The sequence below is a fragment of the Panulirus ornatus genome, chromosome 2 (genome assembly GCF_036320965.1).
Source record: "Panulirus ornatus isolate Po-2019 chromosome 2, ASM3632096v1, whole genome shotgun sequence".
Classification (NCBI taxonomy): domain Eukaryota; kingdom Metazoa; phylum Arthropoda; class Malacostraca; order Decapoda; family Palinuridae; genus Panulirus; species Panulirus ornatus.
Window position 1 is genome coordinate 84,187,362 of NC_092225.1, and position 24,925 is coordinate 84,212,286.

General features: G+C 38.5%; 1 protein-coding gene across 2 annotated transcripts; it reads left to right on the top strand.

Moving 5' to 3' along the window:
* Ing5 (inhibitor of growth protein 5) lies at positions 1–24,087 on the top strand. Of its 2 annotated transcripts, none has more exons than XM_071678643.1 (6): positions 1–193; positions 3,197–3,291; positions 3,540–3,683; positions 7,443–7,554; positions 12,668–12,933; positions 18,527–24,087. In XM_071678643.1, the coding sequence occupies exons 1-6, from the start codon at positions 178–180 to the stop codon at positions 18,626–18,628; spliced, it is 735 nt and encodes a 244-aa protein (XP_071534744.1). In that variant the 5' UTR covers positions 1–177; the 3' UTR covers positions 18,629–24,087. The 2 variants fall into 2 exon arrangements, with proteins under 2 accessions (XP_071534744.1, XP_071534736.1); XM_071678635.1 differs by lacking the exon at positions 1–193 and adding an exon at positions 493–585.
* Positions 24,088–24,925: the final 838 nt, after the last annotated feature.

Below are 24,925 nucleotides of genomic sequence, written 5' to 3' on the forward strand. Positions count from 1 at the left end.
CACACGGCAGCTTGGCCAGCAGGCAGGAGGGTGGGGAACGTTTGGTAGCCGAGGGAGTCCAGTCTACCTCATTTTTCTGCGGCGGTGGATGTGTTTTAGGGGTTGTATCTATTAATCGGTGTAAACAACATACTAAGTTTTGTTCGTGTCTTTTGTGCGTGGTATACGATTGAACGAATGTTAATTATGGAAAGTAAGTAGATAACATTTTCATTTACTGTAGATTAAGGCTTGAATATTAATTCAGTTGTGATGGTTTTGTGGTGTACAGGGACGCGGCGTTGGGTGTTGAATGCTCCCTCATACATCCGTACACTTGTACAGCTTTAGTGAATCCTAGCGACGTGTTGAGGTGATTTCACTGAAATTCTCTTGTTGGTTCATTACTGACAGGCAAAACTATTGGCAGGCACTGTAACTGAAGGGTATTAAAGGACCTCCGATGCCTTTGTTAGGTAGGGACGCCAAGGAAGTGAAGTCTGTGGTTACCATGACAACAGGACGCTATTTCTATGACGTCACGCTTCACCAAAACATTTCACCTCAAAATGGCGACCGGTCTACATCTCGAACAATATCTAGAGAGTAAGAGATTTGTAGCTCTTGTTTTGACTCATGACATTCACATTGGCCATGTCGTTCCCTATATATTGTTAGAAGTTCAGCCGTTTCCGCTGTCATAGTAAATGTCACGAGAGAGTGGTAGTGGAATATTTAGTCTTTGCGCGGGAAATATTTTCTGTATGGATTTTTCGCATTCTGCTTATAAAGGGAACCCACTAAGGCATCTTTCTCCATCAGAATCAAAGAATTACTCTGCTGACGTTCAGTATGAACCTTATTTTCAGATATAACGTTTGGATATTCTTAGAAGATAGATGACAAAACATGAAGTGTTTGTGTACTCCTAGTTCCTGGTGATGCATATGGATAGCTATGAAAGATAAACAATAAGTCTCTCTTGTAAAGGATTTATTTTTCATTTAACTTTACAACACACCAGACTTGCGTGAATTCTGTTCATCAAAGGAAGATACTCTTATTAGACTCCTTATTTTATTTTATGGAGTTTAAGAAGAATATTTGGCTTCATTAGTGCAACTGAGAAATATGTTCTTGACATGTCAATCATGACATGCTTCCCTCTGATGAATTGTTCTGGTGGAGTTCAGTGAAATATTTTGTCAGAGTTTAAGTTTCTGATAAAAACCACTTCAATATATCAATGTTTACTCATTTGTAAATTCAGATTGTATAGCAAACATATTTTATTTAATTTCAATCCAGATGACATGACTAAAAACAAGTGATTTTATGTGATAATGTAAGAGGTAAAACAGCCAACAGGCAAATGAACCATGATGTTTAACTCCTAATATTTCAAACCCAAGATAGAGAAATATTGTATTTTCCATCACTCAAAAAGTTTAAATGCCTTCCATCATACATTGTTACACCCTTACTAGCATGTTGTATAGAGTAGACTTGTCTGTTAAGCTCTAGTATGGGGCACTATGGAAGTAACTTTTGGATTTGGAATTATCTTTTAGTGATAACTGTGATAGAGGGGTTGGCTATGATGCTGAGCATATTTACATCCTCCCTCTGCACACATCCACTAAGGTGCAAGATGATGATGTGGTTGGTATATTTTGACAAATATTTAAAGGTTAATCTAAGCCCGATGGTGAAGGCATTATAGACATGGTCTTAATATCACACATTTTACATCAGGGAAAGATAGTAGATACACAGACTTGGTGTTTTTAAGGTTCAGGTTGGTTTATAAATATTAATGGAAATGGAGCGGTGAGAAGTGAGCAAGATAAAGAATGTAGAATATGTAGAAGATCCAGATCCTACACCTTGCCTCATTATGCACTGGAAAGTCAGTTACTTACATGAATGGATGTATAACAGTGGGAAAATAGATGAAATATTTAAGAAATATAGGGACTTTGCTCCAAGAATATAATTTATTATTTGAAGAAATATGTAAGCCCCTGGAGGGACATTTTTGGATTGGGATGGGGATGACTTACGTCACCTTATCCCATTGAGAGATGGCATTTTTTCTTTTTCCTCAGTAAATTTGTAACTCAGTCATGCAGAGACATTCAGTACAGTATGGATGTATCTAACAGCTATAGACATTTTTATTACATGGTTAACATATGTTACAATGAATAAAAAACTCAAAATAGAATGCTGTCATAAAAAGTCTAAAATAGTAGAATTGTCAAATGTATCCAGTAGAGCACTGAGTTTTGACATCAGATATGGGATACTTGAGTTACTGTACCAAGGTGTTCTACATCTGACCAATTGTAAAACCCGTCTTCCTCGCCTTGTGACTCTTCCATGGATGTCATGCAAATGATGGAGCAAGAAATGTCTGTAGCTGTTGGATACATCCATACTGTACTGTCTCTTTGCATGACTGACTGATAAGTTTATTAAGGGAAAAGACAAAAAATGCCATGTCAAAAGGATAGGGTGACGTAAACTAAAACAGTTTTTGCAGCATTAATTTTTTTAAAGTGATAGTGTTATAATTTAGTTGTGTTTTTTAATCATATGAGTTGTGTCCAGATTAATTTTGCTTTACCTACAGAAAAAGACTTTCTCATTGATTAGTGTTTTATACAGTTGCAGTGATGTTAAGAAACCACGAACTAACCATATTTCAGCATTTTACATTTTCCATGTAAAGTTGCTGAATATTTACTGTTGTTGGTTTTTTGTCATTTGATCTGTGTTATCAATCTGTATCCCGCAGTTTATGCATGTTGATGCTAGTGGATTAATTTCATCCTCTGTTGGGCTCCCTCATCTACATTTCCTACTTTGTATTACAGTACTCTGTTATTGATGTCTTTTCCTGGAAGACTGTGGGTTTTTCCACATAATCTCTGCAGCACCGTATTCCATTGCATTTTGATGGTGAAGACTCCTTAGAAAAGGTGTCTATATCTTGATTCACCTCCCATGTGAATGACACTGTGCTCTGTAGACTTACCTTGACTGTCATTTACAGGATTGTTTATGATAGTTTTTATTGAGGTATTCCCATGTGCTTTATATGAATTTATCTATGACAGTATACTCCATTGTCATTTAATTGAGCAATACTTAGTGATACAGGAGCAACTATTAACATATCCTTATTTTGGTAATAGAGTATTCACCTTTTCAGGTTTAGAAAATCTTCCAACAGAATTGCAACGTAATTTTCACTTAATGAGGGATTTAGATCAGCGATCTCAGGATGTTATGCGAAATATTGACCAAGTGAGTGATGTCTTAATATATTCCTAATGAATATTATGCTTGAAATACCGTACTCTTTGTCTTGACTCTGCCTTTTCTTTTTTTTTAAAGAAAAATTAGTATGAAACATTTATACATACATGACAAATGTGGATACATATCATATTTCTTGGCACTGATTGATTGTAAAGAGATATGTATGCTTGTGTATATTATGTTTAATTTATTGCCTTGTGAAAATGTTTTATCATACGATCTTATTTCTCCAGATCGCAGATGATTACTTAAGTACCGTTAAAAGCTTGAGTCCGGAGAAGCGGTCAGAGCAAATGAGCAAGATTCAAAAAATGTTTAACCGAGCCAAGGAATACAGTGACGATAAAGTGCAATTAGCTGTCCAGACTTATGAACTAGTAAGTTTGAGATACATTACACTAGTAATATTAATCAGTGTGGTGTAGTTTAAGGTTGAATTGCTGATATCTGTTTTGACGAATTGGAAGTAGAATTTAGGTGTTTATTCTTCTATCTTAGCTATAACAAAAGGAGTGAGTAGAGTGGTGGTTGAGGCTTTGGGTTGATATGCCATAAGAAGCACTAGAAAATTGTATTTTTGTGTCCCAGCAGTACAAAAGTGAATGTGAGACATTATATCAAAACTCCTCCATACAGCTGCATCTTTCTGTTTGTATGTCCAGCTTTTCTGGAAGTTCCTGCAAATGTCCCAAACTCTGTGATTTTGGAAAGGCCATGAAATTGAAGATATTTAGTTATGGCAGCCATTTTGGATTTCAGATTGGTTGCTGTGTCAAAACTAGTGTCCACAGTATCTTCTTTCACATTTGAGCTATTTTTCGAGTTCAAAATTTGAAAAGTAGAGGGAGTCCCTCAAAATAATGGTTCACAGAGTGATGTTTCATGGTAGGGACATCCATGAATTATGATAAAGATCTGTATTAGGACAGCAAGTCCTTGCAGTAGAAACAGTTTTGTAGAAAATTTGTATATCTTTATATAATCTTACATCTTTTGAAATTTCTTATGTTGTGCTATCCCATCATGAACATTTCTTAAACCTACACATGTTCTGTTTTCTTACCAGTTATTATTTCCCTTTTAAATCATTGATATATATATATTTTATTTATTTTGTTATACATTGTTGCTGTCTCCTGCATTAGCGAGGTAGCGCAAGGAAATAGACGAAAGAATGGCCCAACCCACCCATATACACATGTATATACATACACATCCACACACGCACATATACATACTTATACATTTCAATGTATACATACATATACATACACAGACATACATATATACACATATACATAATTCATACTTGCTGCCTTTATTCATTCCCGTCACCACCCTGCCACACATGAAATGACAACCCCCTCCCCCTGCATTCATGCGAGGTAGCACTAGGAAAAGACAACAAAGGCCACATTCGTTCACACTCAGTCTCTAGCTGTCATGTATAATGCACCGAAACCACAGCTCCCTTTCCACATCCAGGCCCCACAGACATTTCCATGGTTTACCCCAGATATTTCACATGGCCTGGTTCACACTTTTTTGCCATTTCCCATGTCATTGAGGTATCCCTAGGAACAGATGAAGTAAAGCCTCATTGGTCACTTCTATTCTCTGCTTGTCATGTTGTAATGCATCAGAACCATAGCCCCTTATCCACAGTCAGGCCCTACAGAACATTCCATAGTTTCCCTTAGCTGCTTCATGTGCCCTGGTACATTCTATTAACAGCATGTTCCCCCCTGTATACCACATAGCTCCAATTAATGCTATCCTATGCATGTTTAAGCCTTGAGCACTCAATGTTTTTCACTCTATCCTTTCATCTCCAATTTGATCTCCCCTTTCTCCTCATCCCCTCCATTTTTTGACACATACATCCTCTTTGCCAACCTCTCTTCACTCATTCTTTTCGTATGTCCAAACGATTTCAGCACACCCTCTTCAGCTCTCTAACCACTCTTCTTATTACCACTCCTCTCTCTATGTATTGGTATTCTTATGAATAATTTTGAATTTGAATGTTGTGATGCATTTTATAAAGGATTTATATTAGCAAGTGCCATGCAGTCACCTTACAGAGGCATTAAGATGCATTGTACACACAGACTGCCTTACCTCCTCAATCTTTTGGCCAGTAATCTTTCATTATCACCCATGGCTGTGTAATGTTTTCTTCAAGAGCCAATCATGGCTCTAGGTCCCTAATGAGAAGATGGGGACTTTCTTCAGTGAGAAGGAAATTCATCAACATATGGCCTTTGTGATTCAGGTTCCACCACATTCTGCTGGTAGCTACAACTAGAATAGAAATTTCACTTGTCAAAGCCCTTAGCCACCCTCTGTCACCAATGATAGCACATCCCCACCCCCTTCCCAGGTTCCCCTATCCTTAACACAGCATTACTTGGTTAACTTTTCCTTCATCTTCCCATAAATTTTTCTTAACAGAATAAACATATAAATGTGTTTGATAACTGTCACTAATACTGTTTCTGTATGTATCTTAGATTACTTTATGGGCACATCAAGGGCATAACCTCACTTTTTCATCAGTATTTATGATGGTGCATCAGCTGATTGTAGAATTGCTAAATAGGAGATTGTTTCAACTAAACTTGCCCCTAAAACTGGCAAAAAGTAGCCAAATGGCACTTCTTTTTTTTCAAGCAGTATAACAATATCTGAAATCATGGTATCATAGGATGATGGCATTTGCTAGTTTTTTATTTCCTTGTTCAAATTTCAAGTTACTCCTCTCAAATAATTTTATTGTGTGTAATGTAAATCATTGTATGCAGTTTCTTTCTCTCTTGGCTGCTTTGAGGGAAGGCTTAGCAGTTATTGAGTTTTCTGTCTGATAAACTATGGATTGTTCCTCTTTTGCTGAAATGGCATCCTACCTCTTGATGGATTCAGAACTGAGAGTTGTACTCATTGGACAACTTTACAAGATAAATATCAAGCTTGATTCCAGAGGACTTTGTAATTAGATTTGTTGTAATAAAACAACTTAAAACAGCCAAACTGGTATCATAAATAACTTGTTCACGAATTTGAGGTGGTGCTTTATTCACATACACAAAAATAGAGTCACATCACTGTTAAAACACTTCTTTACCAAAAAATTTATGGCTAGGGTAATAATATTCTGTGGTTGAATTCTCAAATATTGTTATTCACATTATTTAAGACTGGGGTCTTCATACACAAAAGGTATATGAAATAATTTAGGATATAGCAGAAAGTCTAGGATATAAACGAGATTGAGTGTTGTTAATTTATTTATTTATTATATATAATTACCCCAAGATCAATATCTATGAAAGTTTCATCTTGTTACTTAGGACCTTTCTAAAGGCCCCTGCAGTCCAATGCTGCACTACTTCCAGTAGCAGGGAAATGTAGACTCCTTTGGGGTGATAAGTTCTTTGGTGTGACTGTACTCCCAATGATACAGTCTCACCAGAGGTGACTTTTCACTTGTAGTGTAACCTTTTGCAGGCGGAGCTTGATAACACCAGATGGACTATTTCACAAGGATATACAGTATTCAGTCCTTCTGGTAAGTCATGTACACTTTCCCCAAAAAAGTATTATTGTTTCACTCTGTTAAGATAATTTTCTATCCACTGAAGAAGTCTTCCTCTTTTGATTGCCTGAAAATCCAGCTTCTTTACCAGCTTCCTGTGTTGTAAAGTATCATATGCTTTACGACTGTTAAGGAACATGAAATTCATCCATTATCTTTCTTGTCTGAAACGGATCTCACTCTTGGAAGTCTTATAAAATTTGTTCCACCTAACCTCCTTTTGTCTCTCACATAGGTATTTTCACTGTTGCAAGTGATCATCCTTTTGCTTTCCAATTACAGTTTCCTCCTAACCCCCTTTTGTCTCACATAGGTATTTTCACTGTTGCAAGTGATCGTCATTTTGCTTTCCAATTATAGTTTCCAGTCTTTACAGACCATGTTCATCAAAGAGAGGTAAATGTTTGCAGTTTCCCACTCCCATGTCATTTTGTGCATCAAAAGTAGAATAGAAATTCTGAAGATGACGTACTTTTTAAATAATAAGAAATACTTAACATAATTCTTATGCAGTGTGTGTAACTGTAAACATTTTTTGTAGGTGGACAAACACATACGAAGATTAGACTCCGACCTTGCAAAGTTTGAAGCTGAGATTAAGGAGAAAGCTCTCAACAACAATAAAAAAGAAGAGGAGACAAACATCAAGAAGAGTATGTTGCCAATTGGTGTGACAATTATCATGTTTTTACTTGGTTGCATTATAGGAGTGCAAATGAATAATAGGATAGTCTCAGTAAACAGTATGTTTACAATTCATGGCAGTTTACTGAGGTTTTAGTAATAGCAGATGAATATTATAGTTTCCTGTCTACTCTCTTTATACATAAAGTATACCTTGGAGATTATTTTTTCACAATTGTTCACTATTTCCCATGTTAGAAAGGTAGCACCTGGAAAAGAAGAAATGGCCCACTTCACCCACATCCACCCTCTAGCTGTCATGAATAAAGCATCAAAACCACAGTCCCCTTTCCACAACCATGCCTTACACAGATTTCTGTTGTTTCCCCTAACTCCTTCATATGCCGTGGTTCAGTCCTCTGACAGCATGTTGTCTTCTGTATGCCATATTGTTCCAACTCACTTTATCCCATGCACATCTTCCTCGGTACTACCATCCTGGGTATCGAAAGGGTAAGTGATGGCTGTGCAGTGGTTGTCAAGTTGCACTCCTCTGACCCTGGTAGCTATCTTTTCTTTCTGCCCCACTTATATACAGTCTTGGATGTTATATATTGTCATATATAACATTGACAACACTAGATTTTTCCTGTGGTGAGCATTATGCACTAGCCCTGTCTTGGGAAAATGGTAGGAGCAACAGACAGAAGTATTAGGTAGGAATATTAGACTGGACCATTAGGTAGAAGTAGTGTGTAGAAACATTAAGCGGGACCATTGGAATATTTGTTAGACACATTAGGTAGATGTAGTTGGTTGGAACATTAGGTACGAGCCTCTGAAAACTGCTAAAGATGCCCTCTGTCTGATCTGTTGAGGGTGAGGCACTACAGGCTAAAAAGTGGTGCTGGAGTTCACCAGTTATGGAGTCTACTTTCCCATGGCTACCCCCTTGAGGGAGTTCCAGAAGGGAACAGGCATCAGAGGTACAGATGGACATCACACTCTCCTGCATGTTCAGGCCCTGAGCTCTCAGAACATTTTCACTCCATTCATCCATCTATAGTTTTGCCTCCCTCTTCTTTTCCCTTTTACTTCTGACACACATACTCTCTTTGTCAACCTCTTCAAACTCAATCCTCTCCTTATGTCCAAACCATATCAGCACACTCTAGAACTCTCTCAAAAGTACTCTTCTTTTTACTACACCTCTCTCTTACTCTATTGAATTTTACTCAGTCATCCATTCTTCCACCACATATTGTCCTCAGGCATTTGATTTCCAACACACTCACCCTCTTCTAAACTTTCACATCTATAGCCAATGCATTGCTTTTATACAAAAAGATCGGGACTACTATACCATCGTACATTCCTATTTTTGCCCTCACTGACTGTGACCTCGCTTTCCGCACGCTCCTCAATGTGCCCAGCACCATCGACCCCAGTCCAATCTGTGGCTAACTTAGCTTCCATGGTCCTGTTCTCTGCTATGTCCACTCCCAAGTATCTAAAAAATCCCACATCAGGTTCTCTTTATTCAAACCTACTCTCCACCTGTAACCTATCTCTTTCCTGTAACCTAAAAACCTTTTTGTTGTTTATGCTTACTCTCATTTTTCTCCTTTCCCACACACTCCCAAACTTTGACACCAGCTTCTGCAGCTTCTCCCTTGAATTTACCACCAGTGTAGTGTCATCGGCAAATGACATCTAATTTACCTACTAAATCCTCACCCCACTTCACCAAAAGCTTTCATGCCTGCTCCTGTTTCCAAGACCCTTGCATCACCTTTCTTATGACACCACCCAAAAACAAACCACACAGCCTTGGTGATATTACCTACCCTTGCTGCAGATCCACCTTCAACTAGAACCACTCTTCCTACTTGCACACATTCCTTACTGTCTTGATAAAAACTTTACAATGCTTCTAGCAGCTTTCCCCTCTCACCATATGTTCATAACACCTACAGAGCATGTCTAACAACACTATGTTATGCTTTCTATAGACCCTTAAATGCTGCATACAAATCCTTTTGTTTCTGTATTTGTAGCATACGTAGTATGAAAAAGAATTACCTAATCTGTATTTTCTGTGGGAAGGTAGTCTTACACTTGTGAAGCCCCATCTCTTAAACATTCTGTACCATCATACAACTTCCTAAATTTATTTATGCACTATGCCTGCAGTACCATGTTCTCAGTCATTCTATTCCATTTGTGCACCACCCTTGTACTAAAAATATATATTTTTTTTTGTACAAGTTTCTTTGCTATTTTCATGGTATGTTTACTGCTTGCTCTGTTCCTACGTCTCCTAAAGAAATGTTCACTATCCATGTCTATCAGATGTAAAATTACTTTCTGATGTAGTGTATTTAGATTTCCAAAAGGCTTTCATTAAAGTATCTCACATGAGACTTAAATAAACTCAAACCACATGGAATCAGTGAAGAACTCTGTACATGGATCAGAGACTGGCTTACCGGAAGAAAGCAGCTTGTAGTACTAAACAATGAAGCCTCAGATTGGCTAAACATGACAAGTGGCGTGCCACAGGGGTCAGTCCTAGGCCCAATTCTTTTCATAATATACATTAATGACCTAGAACTCAAACTCATATCTAAGATCTCCAAATTTGTGGATGATACTAAACTAGGAGGTAGAGCTGTAAACAGGCGGGACTGTAAAATGATTCAAAGAGATCGTAACTTACCAGCATAGTGGTCAGACGCATGGCAAATGAAGTTTAATGAAGACAAGTGTAAAATTATGCACTTTGGAGAAAAGAATATATGTTATGACTTCATACTGTATGGAAACTCTCTAACTAAAGTAAATGAAGAAAAGGACCTTGGATTTGTCTTTAGCAACAATCTGAAATACACTAAACAGTGTCGAGCAGCAAGTAAAAAAAAAAAAGGCAACCAAATGTTAGGTTTCATAGCCAGGAGCATAAATTACAAGACACCATAAACAATTCTCGCACCGTATAATTCTCTGGTAAGACCACACCTTGACTATGCAGTCCAGTTTTGGTCCGCAAACTATAAAAAAAGAGAGGAAAAATTAGAGCAGGTACAAAGATGTGTGACAAATTTGATCCCATCCCTAAAAAATCTGGCATACAAAGAGAGGCTAAAACAATTGGGTCTCTTCTCCCTTGAAAAACGTAAACTTTGTGGTGACTTAATCCAGGTGTTCAAAATTCTGTGCAAGTTTGATAAAGTAAATCATGAACATCTTTTTGAAATACAAGAAAATATGGTCACCAGGACAAATGGAATAAAACTCGAAGCCAAAAGATATAGTATGGACATGGGGAAAAAGCTTCTTTTCCTATAATTGTGTTGAACAATGGAATAAGTTACCATCAGATATTGTAAATGCTAAGACTATAAGTACCCTCAAAAGTCATGTAGACAAATATTTTATAAATTCACATAAACGATAAGAAAATGCTAGAAATAAACTTATAAATGACATCGGTAGCGGGGTTAGTAGAAGGCTAATGTGCAGCAGTGGGAGGTCAATGATAGCTTAAAATACTGCTGAGCAGAACTACATTTTCTGGTCTTTTTTTTTTTTTTCAGACAGCCCAGTCATGGGCCAATCTGGCCTCCTGTTGTATGTCTTTCTCGTGTAAACTCATGTCACCTTTCATTCTTCTCTCAAGGTGGTCAGATTTAAAGCTTTTTGCTTTTCCCTGTAACTTGGGTCTCTTGATTCTGGTACTGTTGCCCTCCTCTGGACCTTCTGTAATAGCTCTTTGTGCTTCTTTAGGCGAGTTGACCAAACCAGAGAAGCCTGCTGTAGTTTTAGCATTACACAGAATATGAAACAGCATGCTAAATTTTTCTGTATCCATATACTTGAAAGTTATTCTGACATCTACCAGCAGATGGTTGTCTCATATGGGACTGGCAACAGAGAGGGATGATTTTGATTCCCAAATCCTAACACATGCAATCCTGCAGCTTATCTCCAGCCAGATATGATTATTATAAGGAAAATGAATATTATTATCATTTTTATAGTCATATTGAGGCTTTTTTTTTTTCACTTTGTCCATTCTTCCGTGCTTTCCATTTGCTTGGGTTGAGTTTCCTCAACCATGTGTCAGGTCAAACTTGGAGTTTGTTCATGTCCTCTTGTGAGGTGATGCAGTCCTCCAAACTTTTCACTCCCCTCTTGACTTTTGCTTTATCTATGAACACATGTACAAGTTCAGGTAAGTCATTTACAAAGATCAAGAAGAGTAATGATCGGTCCCAAAACAGAACCCTATGTTGCTCTGTTGGTCATCTAGACCCATTTGGAGAATGCTCCTCTGATATTCATCCTCTGTTCCCTTCTACAGACATAAGCTATTTTTGAAGGCATTTCCCCCTTATTCCTCCTGCTTGTTGATCTAGGTTCTTAATCAGCCTCCTTTGCAGTTCAGAGTCAAATGCTCTTAAGGCAGTCCAGATACAAACAATCCACCCAGCTTTCCCTTTTTCTAATATAAATGTCATTCTCATAGAAATCTAACACTGATGTATGAATTTGAAGCTTGAGTGTATGGAGGTTTAGATATGTTAGAAATGAGTGCAGTAGTTAGAATTAGGAGGATGGATACCTTTATACAAAAAAAAAAAGAAAGATGTCAGAAGTAAATATGATTGGAAGAAATCATTAAAAAGGCACATGAAAGAGTTTAGGATTGTATGGTGATACAGAATGCATGGAAGACAATAGGCTGATAAAGAATAATTAGTAATAAAAGAAGAAATTGAATTCAGAAGATGTAGATACTTATGAGGATATTTTGGATAAGATGCTTGCAAAATTTTTGTGGATCAAATTCAGTTGAAGCATTTTGTATCTTGAGGTGGTGTAAATGGAGATACTGGTTTCATTTTGACAAATCAGCTCATTGTGCATGTTTCACTGTAACACACTGGATGTGGGTTGAGGATATATGTAATTAATGTTTAGGGGTTGTATGTACCTGATCCACCACATGGAGTTGAGAATGGAGTGATGAGGATAAGTAGGTAGACAGATAGAAATTATAGTTGTTATTAAATTATTGTTTTGTTAGTGTAGTCTGTGTATATCACCAACAAGAATGTTATTTATATGATTTACTTGCAGAGGGAAGGAAGAAAAAAGAAGAAAAGGGGAAAAATAAGAGAAAAGGTGGAAACCAGTCAGATGAAGAGGAGGCAGCACCAAAACCAGGTCGCAAAAAACAAAAGAAGAAACTGGAGGCAGATTCAGCAATTGCATCTGTGCTTCCAGGCTTATCAATTGCACATCCCTCTGATGTATTGGACATGCCAGTAGATCCAAATGAGCCCACATACTGCTTATGTCACCAGGTGTCTTATGGAGAGATGATTGCCTGTGATAAAATGGATGTAAGTTGTTTAAAGTAGTTTTCTCTTTGAGTTTACAGTAACTTTAGTATCGTGATCAAACCTTTATTTTTTCAAACAGGATAGCAAGTCTATATCAGGAAGTTGACTATTCCTGCCTATTCAGTAGCCTAATGATTAGACTAGGATCCCAGCTTTACAAATATTCCCCCCAAAAATGAGCATGTGACCTTAAAGAAAGTGGCATTCTTACAAGAGGTGCAGTTTCTTATGGTTGAGATAAATAGATGATGACTGTATTAAGATGGAATTTGTAGATTCTTCTAGAAAGGAGAAATAAGGTTGGTGTGACCTTTAAATCAGATAGAGTAAGTTTGTGAAAGATGATACAGATGTTAAGCAGTGCAAGAGGCCTCTATATCTTTCTGTATCTCTGATGCCTATTCCCAACTGGAACTCCCTGAAAGAGGTGGCCACTGCAATGGTTTTCATAACGAGTGAACTCCAGTGCTACATCTTAGCCTTTATGCCTCACCCTTAACAGGCCACTTAAGGATCTGGAAAAAAAGCATATGACTGGGTTGATACAGATGCCTTATGGGAGGTGTTAAGAATATACAGTGTAGGAGGAAAGCTACTGAAAGCAATGAGAGAGGACAACTCTAGTGCAGTGTTTGCAGAGGCTTCTCCTTAATATTCTTAGTGACTGCTTCTGCATAATGCTCTTGCCAAAATGTTCCTACCTAGCACTTCTATCTCCTTCTTCCATTTTGCCAAAAGGCAGGGCTAGTGCATGGTGCTCACCACAGGAAAATCTAGAGCTGCAAATACTGAGCTTTGCGAGTTGTGTTGTCAAATGTTATGTATGACAAAGAGAGATTGTATATTTGTGGACAATGCCAGTAGTCCACATGTGGGTGAGGCAGAAAGAAAAGACAACTACCTATACCAGAGGTATGCAACTTGACAGCCACTAAAGTGCTGGCCAACTACGCAGCCATCACTAACCCTCCTGATAACCAGGCGGGTAGTATTGGTAATATCCCTCTCTCGTTGGTGGCTGTCTACCAGCTACCAACTACTACCTCCGGCAAGAGGTGTGATGCTGTTAATGAATGGTTTAGAAAGATATTTGCAGTAAATGTTTCAGTGCAAGCTTCATAATTGAGAAGTTCATGTGTGAGAAGAAAAGAATGTATGAATGGCTGCATATGTGCCATGTAATGATAGAGGAGGTTATGGATACCATAAGGAGATTATTTGAAAGGGTGGTAGAGTAGAGGATGTACAGTTTGGGTGAAGATATGTGCTGTGGATGACTTTAATGAGTTGGGGGAGACAGATAGGAGGAGGGAGTGATAGGTAGGTATGGGGCCGTGGGTGCAAATAACACTGGTGAAAGAATACAGACTGGCTTGCTAATTTGCTGTCCTTGGAGGCTCTATCCTAACTGAAATAATGAAAAATGCAGAATATTGAACATTGCAGATATAGAATTTGAATTCATGTATTTATGAAAAATTTGTGATCATAAACCTCACAATATCTTTATACAGTTCCTGAAAAGAAATGTATATACACGGGTATTTACATAAATGGAAACATCAGTGAAGGGGGCAAAAGGGGAAGTGATAGCAGGTAGTGATGAAATGAGGAGATGGAGTGAGTATTTTGAGGGATTGTTAAACATGTTTGATGATGGACTGGCAGATGTAGGGTGTTTTGGTTGGGGAAAGTCTTAAGAGAGTGGTTTAGTGGAGTGAGGAAAGATGGTGAAAGCCTTACGTAAGATTAAATGTGGCAAGGAGGCTGGAATGGATGATATTGCTGTTGTATTTATTATGAAAGGGTATCACTGTGTTGTTGATTGGTTGGTAAGGATTTTCACTGTATGTATGGATCATGGTGAGATGCCTGAGAAATGGTAGAATGCATGTATAGTGCCATTACGTAAAAGCAAGGAAGATAAAGGTGAGGAGTTTTCAAACTACAGAGGTATGGGTTTGTCGAGTATACATGGTAAGTTGTATGGGTGGGTATTGATTGAAAAGGAGAAGGCATGCACAGAGCATCAGACTGGGGAAGAACAGTGTGGTTTTAGAAGTGGTAGAGGATGTGTGGATCAGGTGTTTGCTTTGAAGAATGTGCGTGAGAAATACTTAGAAAAACAGGTGGATTTGCATGTAGCATTTATGGATCTGGAGAAGCACATGATAGGGTTAATAAAGATGCTTTGTATAAGGTATTAAGAATATAAAATATGGGAAGTAAGCTGCTAGAAACAGTGAGGAGTACTTATCAAGGGTGTAAGGCATGTGTACAAGTAGGAAGAGAAGATTGATTGGTTCCCTGTGAAGGTCAGCCTGTGGCAGGGATGTGTGACGTCACCATGGTGGTTTAATTTGTTTATGGATTGGGTGGTGAGGGAGGTAATGCATGAATCTTGGAGAGAGGCAAGAGTATGCAGTTTGTTAGGGATGAGAGGGCATGGGATGTGAGTCAGTTGTTTGCTGACGTTACAGCTCTGGTGGCTGATTCGAGTGAGAAGCTGCAGAAGTTGGGGACAGAGTTCAGAAGAGTGTGTGAAAGGAGAAAGTTGAGGGTAAATGTGAATAAAAGCAAGGTTATAGTTCATTTTCTCACATAAGATATTGTGTGTTTGCAGGCAAATTAGGCTGGCAATTTCCAGTTGTCTGCTTAGGACAAACCTGTATTTAAGATAATTATCAGTTATATATTGTGTCTTTTGAATGATTATTTTCTTATTTAACATGTTATTAATCCCCCCCCTCTCCACTATATCTATTCCTTCTCTCTTGTGTTTTTGATATGTCACTTCTCTTACTGTCTTCCTCCTTCCTACCTCATTTGCTCCCTCATTTACCCCTGTTTGTTTATCTAGCCCACTTTTTATGTGCATATCCTTTACATTTACATGCATTTCTTTTGTTACATATTGTGAAACAAAATTTCTAAATTGATTTTTGTCTGTAATTCACAGAGGAAAAAAAAAAAGTCAGTTAAGGGTAGAAGGAAAGGGGAGTAAAGGTCTTTAGTTGGCAGGGTTTATGATAGGATAATAATATTGGTAAAATGACTTATGAATCCCTTATTGCTGAGGAACCTGGTGGGATTAGGAAGGAAATGGGTTATGTTGATCAGAATTTAGCTTATAGACAAGTATTGGAGAAAGTTTTACAGCAAAAGGTGTATTCAGCATTTATGGATAAAGAAAAAGCATATGTTAAAGTGAAAAAAAAAAGCATTTTTGAAAGTTTTGGCATTGTATAGTGTCCATGAAAAAGAATTCTGAATGGTATTAAGATATTTTATAATGGAGGTAGTGCAGGTAGTGCATGGTGGTATGAGTGAGCTGTTTAGAATGTGTGAGTACATTAAGATTGTGTCATGTCACATTGGTTATTTCACATTTATGTGTTTGGGGAACTGCATGGGGTGAGAGTAAGGTGGGGTGATTGTGGTGTGATAACCATGGAGAAAGAATAGAATGAAAGTTGCTACAGTTAATGTATACAGATGATGCTGTATTGTTAGCTTAGTCAGAAGAAGAGTTTGACAGATGATGGGCTTTTGTGATTATGTCTGTAGATGGCTGCTGAAAATGATTGCAAGTAAAAGTAAAAACCAAGTTTTTGAATTGGAAAAGACAGGTTGCATTATAAGGTCAACTTGTGAGGTGAAGGAGTGGAAGTTGTGGATTAGTTTAAATATTTGGAAGTAAAGTTCCTTAAGGATGGTGATGAGAAAACTGGTTTTAAGTGCAAGGGATAAAAATTTTGGTACTCTGCATCTACAGAACCTGACTAACACACTTAACACCCATCTACAGTATGTAGATATTTCAGTGCCTGCACTCCTGCTTGGCTCAGCATTCACATGCAAGGTGAACTACATATAAACCAGCTGCAGCTTTTCAACATCCTTACCCTAAACTAACTATCCAGACTCCCAATCCACCACCTTCATCAGACATTACCTTCTGCACACCAACACAGCACACATGGACTATCTCATAACACATCACCATATCCAGTGCCCTCCCTCAAAAAAAAATAATACATATATGAAAACAGACTAGCTGTCATTTACACAGTATATAATCCAAGCTTCAAAACTTCATAATGGATAATTTCCCTTTCCCATACTATGCCAATTTATACTTTTCCATTGTCATCAACCAAGCAAGCCACAATCAGCCCATATCACAAGTAGCAGACCTCACAATACAAGGAATCATTCTGACATGAACAAAAGCACTCAACACTAAGAGAGATCGCAGAACAAGTTTGAATACCACCATCACTAATCTAATACCTGGAAAGGAAATAGCAGACTGGCTTTCCTTGCTTAACACCTAACCACAAGGTCCATAGCAACCAATTCTGTTGAGTGATGAAAATTCACACTTCCCATTTCACCCTGGCCACCACACATGAAGCATTTCTCTCCCAACATTCCTTCTCCCAAAGAGCATATAAACATACTCATGAAATAATTTTCCAAACTCGGCCACAAAGCAACCACACAACTGAACAAGAAAGTCAAAAAATACATTTAGTGTCCACAGAAAACATTGTCTACCCACATATATTTTCAGAGGCAATACACGGATAGTGTTTATTGTGGGTACAAGCATATGATGCTCTCAAGGTGAAAATCATCTTACATCTAGTCAATTAGATTAGTGTGTCTAATAGTGTGAGCACCAGCAACCCATCTCAGTGTGCCTCAGGTTATCTTAGGGATGGATATTCTTTCTGTACTCTTCTTGGCTGTCACTTCACTTCTGGGCACTGTATTTCTTCCACCCATGTTTCAAGATGGTTGGCTTTACCTTTCTAAGGAGGAAAAAGCCTGAATTTTACTTGGAAGCAAGAAAATGTGGATACGTGTGAGATTTCTAGGGTGCTGGGCACGCATAATGCATGATCAGGCAATTGCTTCCTGCAACACACATCTTCAGTGCCTTACCAAAGACATACAACCACGTGTCTTGGACAATCACATGTTTACCAAATGGCGTCCTAGCTTCGTCTCTTCGATGTATATCAACTGACTGTTATATTTCTCTCTTGTGTCTCCCCTGATGATGTGATTATTACACGAAAGTGCACTTGGGAACTTTTCGTGTTTCATTTTCCCCGTGGACTCATAGGAATATCTTGATCATGCAAAATTGTGATCCTTTCCAACATATTAGATTTTGTAGCAAAAGTACTGCAGCTGTTGGTGGAGGGCTCCAAGGAGAAAAAGAATCATTCCATACATAGTAGCCCCAGGCATTATGCTTATTCAATATTACCAGTTGATTCAAGAGAATTATTCCTAAAGGTTGTCTGGTATTTAAGCATTCAGTGCAGTTTTTGAGTATGGCCCTTAACCATTGTTTGTCAGTAGTTAACCAACTTGGTTTACCTTTTAACTTTGTAGTGTATGATGTCTTCATCATAAATATGTAAGTAGAATATCTAGTGATTGCAGGAAGCGCAAAATATTATTTCATCAGATTATTTGAATCCTTCTCCCAGTCTAATTTATTTTGCTAAATATAGATTTTGTACCAATATATGAATCTTAAATTCCCTTGTTCTTATGCTGATTATTTCTTTTCCAGTGTCCCATCGAATGGTTCCACTTTGCATGTGTGGGCTTGACTACAAAGCCAAAGGGCAAGTGGTATTGCCCCAAATGCTCAACAGAAAGAAAAAAAAAGTAATTATAGAAATTCTATTTGTATTATAGTTCTATTTTTCAGAGAATATTAAATTGCTTATGTTATTTGTTACATAGGTATATAGTTTGTGGATATTATTGATAGATTATGAACAAACCAAGATTGGTCATGAATAGTATGAATGTACTGCAAAATTCATATATGATATTTTGAATAGTTTTCTCTGGCAACATACAGATGAATTATAAACCGGGCATATGGTTAGGTGTGTGTCACCTGGGAGGGAAATTTATAAGACCGGTATTTTATTGTAGCTGATTTATTTAGGAATCATAATCTGAATGTTGATCTGGTCAATATGGTGATTTATTTTAGTTTTCCTCATTTTTGTACATTTGGTACACGTTTTGCTTCTTTCCCCATTGGCATACCATGCAACATATTTTCATTTCTAATTTCGTTCATGTTTGTGTTATGTATACAGTCTTTGTGTGTTTGGAAAAGCCAAGTAATTATCTTTCAAATTATTGTAAATATGTTACATTTTATCATACTCAGTACTCATAGATTTAGAAACAAATTAAATTCTAGTCTAGATGTTTATCATACAAAATTGTTTCCCTGTAATATCAAGTAACTCTTCATAGCAACAAAGAACTAGTATTGTAGTAAAGTATTGTGTTACAGAATGATCCTTTTATCCTTTATTAAAGATAGTTTATATAGTAACATCTTGCCAGTTACCACTGAACACTGGGATGTGCCAGGATCTGTCATTTATAAGTAAGAGTCACCTGTTGTATTTCTATGGAAATTTCTCAATCACAAAGGGCAATAGTACAAATATATGAGCTGGAATATTGATGGATAAAACCAAAGAAAGTGCTAAGCACTTCTGAAAACTTTACCTTAGCTGTTCCATCTACAGTATATCAACAGTGATTGCTGGCAGAAAAAAGTTGATGTTACGGAAACTGTGAAAGCACACAGGAGGCTGATCAGGTTATACTGATAATGACAGGTTTGATAACACTTCTGTCAGACTGTTGCAACTCACTTGAAAAGACTTGGATCACTTATTTACCTTGAATCCATAGACCCATCTCTGATAACTACACAGGCATAGAGTAGTTCTGATGTGCAAGGATTACCTCAGCAGGTTCATATGGAGCTTGTTCACCTGTTACTTTATATTGAAGCAGAAGCAAAAGCATGCCATGTTAAACAATGTCATTATTCATTGGGAGACTTCCACCTCTTTCTGGAAATCATCTGCATAATGGGAAAGTGTGTCTAGGAGTAGATTTGAAGAGATTGTATTTCATACTGGCCTTTGTGCTTTTGGCAGCCTGAAGGGAGTCTCACCTACAACGTTAAACTTGGACTGTACATGAACATTGTGCAGATGAATTAGAAAGATTAGTACATACTAGATTCGTAAACTACTTTGGAAGAATTGCTTAAGTTCATGTGCTCTTCACCAAAGCCTGTTGCTCTAGAATTATGGTACAAGCTGCCTTTCGGAGAAATTGTGAACTTTTCAGGTAGAGGGTCTGAAGTGATATATTACAAAGAACAGCACAATTCTTGATGGTATATCAATGTGATAGATGAACACACCTGCTCTACATGGCTATAAAAGAAAATTATTTTGACCTTGGACTTTTATGATAAGGAGAGCTTGCCTCTTCGTATAACAATCAAGATCATGCTTGATATTGTGCTTACTTTGTACACACATTTGAAACTACAGATGCAAGGTACCCAAGGGCAAATACTTCCTTTGAGAAATGAGGGAATATGGTTCAGAGAAAACCCCTCAAGGTATTGAGCCAAACCCTAGATCAAGTTGGAAAACAGACTTACAACTGAAATGCCACTATCCATGATGGCTTCAGTTTCTGTCTGTGATGCCTTCAAAGGCTGTCCAGGGTTTAGTGCATAGGTATGAATCCTGGTTATGGCAGAAGTCCCACTTTCAACTGAGCTGTTCATCATTCATCCTCAGGGGGGATTGGTCAAGGAATAGTGAATTGGAATGATGTGGTATAGTGGGGTCAACATGCTGTCAGTGGACTGAACCAGGGCATGTGAAGCGGCAGGGGTAAACCATGGATAGGTGTGTGAGGTCTGGATATGGATAGGGAGCTGTGGTTTCAGTGCATTTCACATGACAGCTAGAGACTGAGTGTGAACGATGTAGCCTTTTTTGTCTGTTTTTCTGGCGCTACTTTGCTGAAGCAAGGGGTAGCATCAGGAATGGATGAAGGCAAGCAAATATGAATATGTAATTTTCCAAAAGAAGGAACAGAGAATTGGGCCAGGTGAGGGTAGTCCCTCAAAGGCCCAGTCATCTGTTCTTAACGCTACCTCGCTAATGCGGGAAATGGCGAATAGTTTGAAAGAAAAAGAAAAAGAACATGTCTGTGTATGTATATGTTGATATGTATGTGTATGTATGTGGGCATTTATGCAAGGTTGAGTTGATAGGTAGGAGATCAGGTCATCTTCGTTTGTGGTACTCAATGAAGATCAGGCAGCCTTTGTAGATTTATTAGAAAAAATATGTACGTACATGTGTAGTACTCTGGGCTATAGTCTTATGACATACTCTAGTGAACGGTGTGATGAGGCTGGCCAGTGTGTCCCCTCAGGTAACACTGACAGGGGTTATATTTGAGTCTGTCAACACCCATTCAATAACGTGTTCAAACAACAGATCAGCTCTTATGTGTTCAAACATCCGGATTAACAGTGGCCCGTGAGAACAGTGAGCCCATGGGAACATTCTATGTGATGTATCTAAACTATATGTAACTCACAGTAAAATGATAATAGCAAATGGCTGATGAAAATTAATGGCAAGTGTGCATGAGTCTTACGTGTATGGGCATTTATGTATATATATATGTGTGTGTATGTGAGTGGATGGGCCATTCTTCGTCTGTTTCCTGGCGCTACCTCACACATGGAAACAGCTGTTTCCCATGTCAGTGAGGTCGCGCCAGGAAACATGAAGAATGGCCCCTCCACTCATATACACATAAACGTCCATATACTCACATATACATACACACACACACACACACACTCACAGACATATACATATATACATGTGTACATATTCATATTTGCTTGCCTTCATCCATTCCTTTCGCTACCCTCCCCACAGGAAACAGCATCGCTGACCCCCGCTTCACCAAAGTAGCTCCAGGAAAACAGACAAAAAAGGCCTCATTCGTTCACACTCCATGGCATAGTGGTTACTGTTCTTGATTATGATGCCTTCACAGGCCACTTGCAAGGTGGTGGGTTGGATGGTATAGCACTGGGATTTATTAAGAAAAGGTGTGACTGTGTTGTTAATTGGTTGGTAAGGTTATTCACTGTATGTATGGACCATGGTGAAGTGCCTGAGGATTGGCGGAATGCATGCATATTGCCATTGTACAAAGGCAAAGGGGATAAAGGTGAATGTTCAAATTATAGAGGTATAAGTTTGTTGAATATTCCAGAGAAATTATATGGGAGAGTATTGATTGAGAGGATAAAGGCATGTACATTGCATCAGATGGTGAAGAGCAGTGTGATTTCAGAAGTGGTAGAGAATGTGTGGATCAGGTGTTTGCTTTGAAGAATGTGCATGAGAAACACTTACAAAAACAGATGGATTTGTATGTAGCATTTATGGATCTGGACAAGGCATATGATAGGGTTGATAGAGATGCTTTGTGGAAGGTCATAAGGGTATATGGTGTAAGAGGTAAGCTGCTAGAAGCAGTGAACATTTTTTACCAAGGATGTAAGGCATGTATACGAGTAGGAAGAGAGTGATTGATTCCCGGTGAATGTCAGTATACAGCAGGGGTGTGTGATGTCCGCATGGGTGTTTAATTTGTTTATGGATGGGTGGTTAGGGAGATAAATGCAAGAGTTTTGGAGAGAGAGGGGCGAGTATGTAGTCTGCTGGGGATGAGAAGGCCTGGGAAGTGTCAGTTGTTGTTTGCCAATGATATAGCTCTAGGGGCTGATTCAGGTGAGAAACTGCAGGAGTTGGTGACCGAGTTTGGAAAAGCGTGTGAAAGGAGAAATTTGTGAGTAAATGTGAATAAGGGCATGGTTATTAGGTTCAGTAGGGTTGAGGGACAAGTTAATTGGGATGCAAGTTTGAATGGAGAAAAATTGGAGGAAGTGAAGTGGACTTAGCAGTGAATGGAACTATGGAAGCATAAGTGAGTCACAGGGTGGGGGAGAGGGGTAAAGATTCTGGGAGCGTTGAAAAATGTGTGGAAGGAGAGAACATCATCTCGGAGCAAAAATGGGTATGCTTGAAGGAATAGTAGTTCCAACAATGTTAAGTGGTTGCGAGGCATGGGCTATAGATATGGTTGTACAGAGGATGGTGGTGTTGGAAATGAAATGTTTGAGGACTTTATGTGGTGTGCGGTGTTTTGATCAAGTAAGTAATGAAGGGGTAAGAGAGATGTGTGGAAATAAAACAAGTGTGGTTCAAAGAGCAGAAGAGGGTGTTGAAATGGTTTGGACATATGGAGAGAATGATTGAGGATAGGTTGACAAAGAGGATGTATGTGTCAGAGGTGGAGGGAACAAGGAAAAGCAGGAGACCAAATTAGAGGTGGAAGGATGGAGTGAAAAAGATTTTGAGTGATCAGGGCCTGAACATACAGGAGTACGAGAGGCTTGCATGGCATTTATTGAACTGGAATGACATGGCATACTGGGGTAGACATGCTGTCAGTGGACCGAACCAGGGCATGTGAAACGTCTGGGTAAACCATGGAAAGGTCTGTGGGGCATTACACATGACAGCTAGAGATTGAGTGTGAACGAATATGGCCTTTTTTGTTTGTTTTCCTGGCAGTACCTCGCTGACGCAGGGGTGGTAATGCTGTTTCCTGTGGGGCAGGGTGGCGCCAGGAATGGTTTAAAGGCAAGCAAGTATGAATATGTACATCTGTATATATGTACATGTCAGGGTGTGTGTATGTATATGTAAGTGTATGCGCATTTATGTAATTTTATATATATATATATATTTATTTATTTATTTATTTATTTATTTTCCTTTGTCGCTGTCTCCCGCGTTTGCGAGGTAGCGCAAGGAAACAGACGAAAGAATGGCCCAACCCACCCACATACACATGTATATACATACACGTCCACACACGCATATATACATATCTATACATCTCAACGTATACATATATATACACGCACAGACATATACAGTGGAATTTATTGCAGTGGAATTTATTAAAAAAGGGGGTGACTGTATTGTTGACTGGTTGGTAAGGTTATTTAATGTATGTATGACTCATGGTGAGGTGCCTGAGGATTGGCAGAATGCGTGCATAGTGCCATTGTACAAAGGCAAAGGGGATAAGAGTGAGTGCTCAAATTACAGAGGTATAAGTTTGTTGAGTATTCCTGGTAAATTATATGGGAGGGTATTGATTGAGAGGGTGAAGGCATGTACAGAGCATCAGATTGGGGAAGAGCAGTGTGGTTTCAGAAGTGGTAGAGGATGTGTGGATCAGGTGTTTGCTTTGAAGAATGTATGTGAGAAATACTTAGAAAAGCAAATGGATTTGTATGTAGCATTTATGGATCTGGAGAAGGCATATGATAGAGTTGATAGAGATGCTCTGTGGAAGGTATTAAGAATATATGGTGTGGGAGGAAAGTTGTCAGAAGCAGTGAAAAGTTTTTATCGAGGATGTAAGGCATGTGTACGTGTAGGAAGAGAGGAAAGTGATTGGTTCTCAGTGAATGTAGGTTTGCGGCAGGGGTGTGTGATGTCTCCATGGTTGTTTAATTTGTTTATGGATGGGGTTGTTAGGGAGGTAAATGCAAGAGTTTTGGAAAGAGGGGCAAGTATGAAGTCTGTTGGGGATGAGAGAGCTTGGGAAGTGAGTCAGTTGTTGTTAGCTGATGATACAGCGCTGGTGGCTGATTCATGTGAGAAACTGCAGAAGCTGGTGACTGAGTTTGGTAAAGTGTGTGAAAGAAGAAAGTTAAGAGTAAATGTGAATAAGAGCAAGGTTATTAGGTACAGTAGGGTTGAGGGTCAAGTCAATTGGGAGGTGAGTTTGAATGGAGAAAAACTGGAGGAAGTGAAGTGTTTTAGATATCTGGGAGTGGATCTGGCAGCGGATGGAACCATGGAAGCGGAAGTGGATCATAGGGTGGGGGAGGGGGCGAAAATTCTGGGGGCCTTGAAGAATGTGTGGAAGTCGAGAACATTATCTCGGAAAGCAAAAATGGGTATGTTTGAAGGAATAGTGGTTCCAACAATGTTGTATGGTTGCGAGGCGTGGG